The 2,189-nt window shown below is 44.9% G+C and overlaps 1 protein-coding gene across 3 annotated transcripts in view; it reads right to left on the bottom strand.

The window, feature by feature from the left end:
- Positions 1 to 2,189, bottom strand: part of RBMS2 (RNA binding motif single stranded interacting protein 2) — a 65,203-nt gene that overhangs the window by 17,850 nt on the left and 45,164 nt on the right. For all 3 annotated transcript variants that reach the window (XM_008072558.1, XM_008072559.1, XM_008072560.2), the window contains 2 exons: positions 1,353 to 1,411; positions 435 to 526 (listed from right to left, as the gene is read on the bottom strand). In XM_008072558.1, the coding sequence (XP_008070749.1) occupies positions 435 to 526; positions 1,353 to 1,411 (151 nt within the window). The remainder of the gene's footprint in view (positions 1 to 434; positions 527 to 1,352; positions 1,412 to 2,189) is intronic.

Below are 2,189 nucleotides of genomic sequence, written 5' to 3'. Positions count from 1 at the left end.
AGGGAACAACACTGGGATGTGGAGAGCATTGTTTTGAACTTCTTTCTGAGTTGCACAACTGGCTTCCTCAGAGGATGTTACAAAACCACCACAAGCTGTCTGGTAGGGAAGTGAGGTCAGAGTGGAGATAGGGAAACCATAGTATGGGAAGAGGCCTCCTGACCCTCCTGCCCATTTCCACCAACTTAATGAGAGAAACCAAGTTGACAGAGTTACCTGCCACAGGTAACTTCTGAATACATCTTCGGCCAGCAGCCAGGGGTGCACATGGATGCTGGTTCAGATTATCTTTGGCTAGAGATTGCCAGAAAGCCCTGGAGACAGTCCTTGCTCATTCAATTTCATGATTTTTAAGCCCTCTGGAAACCTTGGAAGTGCACTTTGATGCTAACCACAAACCTCTCAGAGGAACAGACATGTGGTAGTGCCCTTACCTTTGCCATCTGTGCCTGTACACCACTGGCTTTCAGTGCTGTTACAGCTTTCTGTGCTGCTGAAGGACTGTCAAAATCCACAAAGCCATAGCCTGGAACAGGGAAACAGTATGACTGGAAGGTGGGAGGTGTAAGAGGGGTAAATGGCCCAGGCTCTTCAGTAGATAGAGGAAGAGTTATGATCCATGTTATAGAAGTGGTAGGGAGAGAGAGAAATTAAGAGATTTCAGGTGGTTATCCGTGTGCTCCTTAAACCCTGAGATTTGGTCTACTTTGTGGCTAAGAATGTCAAGTCAATGAGGTCCTGTGGTGTCCTAGCCTTTTTCCCTTCCCCTAAGAAATCTGAGGTTTCAGGACTAGGATATTCTAATAACCACAGCCCCCCATACCAGTAAAAGAACCCCCTCCTCTCTCCTGTGGACACATCTTAGAAATCCTAGGCATGTAGGGAATATAGCCTCTTCAAAGCGTACAACCAGCCACCTATTGGAAGGAGCCCTTCCACACCCCAACCTATAGCCCCTTCTCCTCCGTTCACTCTTCCAGCTCCATCTAGAAATGCTCAAAACACCAATAAAACTTTAGTTTTAAACTATTCAATCCCCCCACAAAAGGCATTTATGTTGCTTCCCTAAGTAGAAACAGTCCTCCTACCCACCCATATCACCCTATCCAGAAAAATATATGGTTCAAAATGAGCTCAAGGAACTCAACTGTGCTCTGTGCAGTCCTCTGGTCTTGGCCTCCGTAAACAGCATTTTCAGCTTGAGCTATCTGGTCACCAAAGAATCTGAATACTAATCTTTTAAGCCCAGAAACCTCAGAGACTCCTCCCTGGCACTCCATACTCGGGACTCTCTGAAGTAAAGGGCAGAGGCGAGGGGCAGCCTCAATCATCAAGGACAGCTGTTCTCTCACCTTTACATTTGTTTGTGGTCTTGTCCAGTATGGCCTTAGTGGAAACAATCTTGCCATATCTAAGGGAGAGGAAAGTGCAAAGTAGTCATCTAGGGGCAGAGACTCTCAGAATAGGACAGAGATTGAGACATCTGGATGAATCCAACCCTTTCTGTGCTCCCACTAGGACAACTCTGTCTACTCAAACCTTAATAAAAACAACAAAAAAAGTTAATTTTAAATGCCACCCTTAATATAACCCTATCTCCCAAAGGTGCCTACAAGAAATAACATAACTGTAGTCTTTATAATACCGACACATCTCTCCTCTTTCCCAACTAAGACACAGACATTAGTTGGAAGAGATGAAGTATGACAATGTCCACACAGCAGAGTGTTTAAAGTCAGAACTTGGGTTGGAATTCCTTGAGGATTAAAAATAATCCTTGATCTACAATAAATCAAAAATTAGCCAGGTAGCACACGCCTGTAGTTCCAGCTACTTGGAAGGCTGAGGTGGAAGGATCGCTGGAGCCCAGCAGGTCAAGGCTGCGGTGGCCAGGAGCATGCCACTGCACTCCAGCCTGGGTGACAGAGTGAGACTCCAACTCAAAAATAATATCAAGTTATCCTCTTTTGGATGAAACCATTTTTCCTATGAAAAAAAATACAGACATTTCTCTTCTATGACATTCCATTCCTGCCCCTCTACTGACCCTTTGAATGAAGGTCAACCTAAACCAATTGCTTTGGTTCAAATTCTGGTTCTGCCACTTTTTAGCTATGTGTAATCTTTTTTTTTTTTTTTTTTTTTGAGTTGGGGTCTCCCTCTGTAGCCCAGGCTGGGGTGCAGGGGCA

The sequence above is a fragment of the Carlito syrichta genome, unplaced genomic scaffold (genome assembly GCF_000164805.1).
Source record: "Carlito syrichta isolate Samal-C Ts95f unplaced genomic scaffold, Tarsius_syrichta-2.0.1 Scaffold315337, whole genome shotgun sequence".
Classification (NCBI taxonomy): Eukaryota; Metazoa; Chordata; class Mammalia; order Primates; family Tarsiidae; genus Carlito; species Carlito syrichta.
Note: the sequence above shows the minus strand (reverse complement) of the source record. Positions and strands in the feature narration are given on the sequence as shown.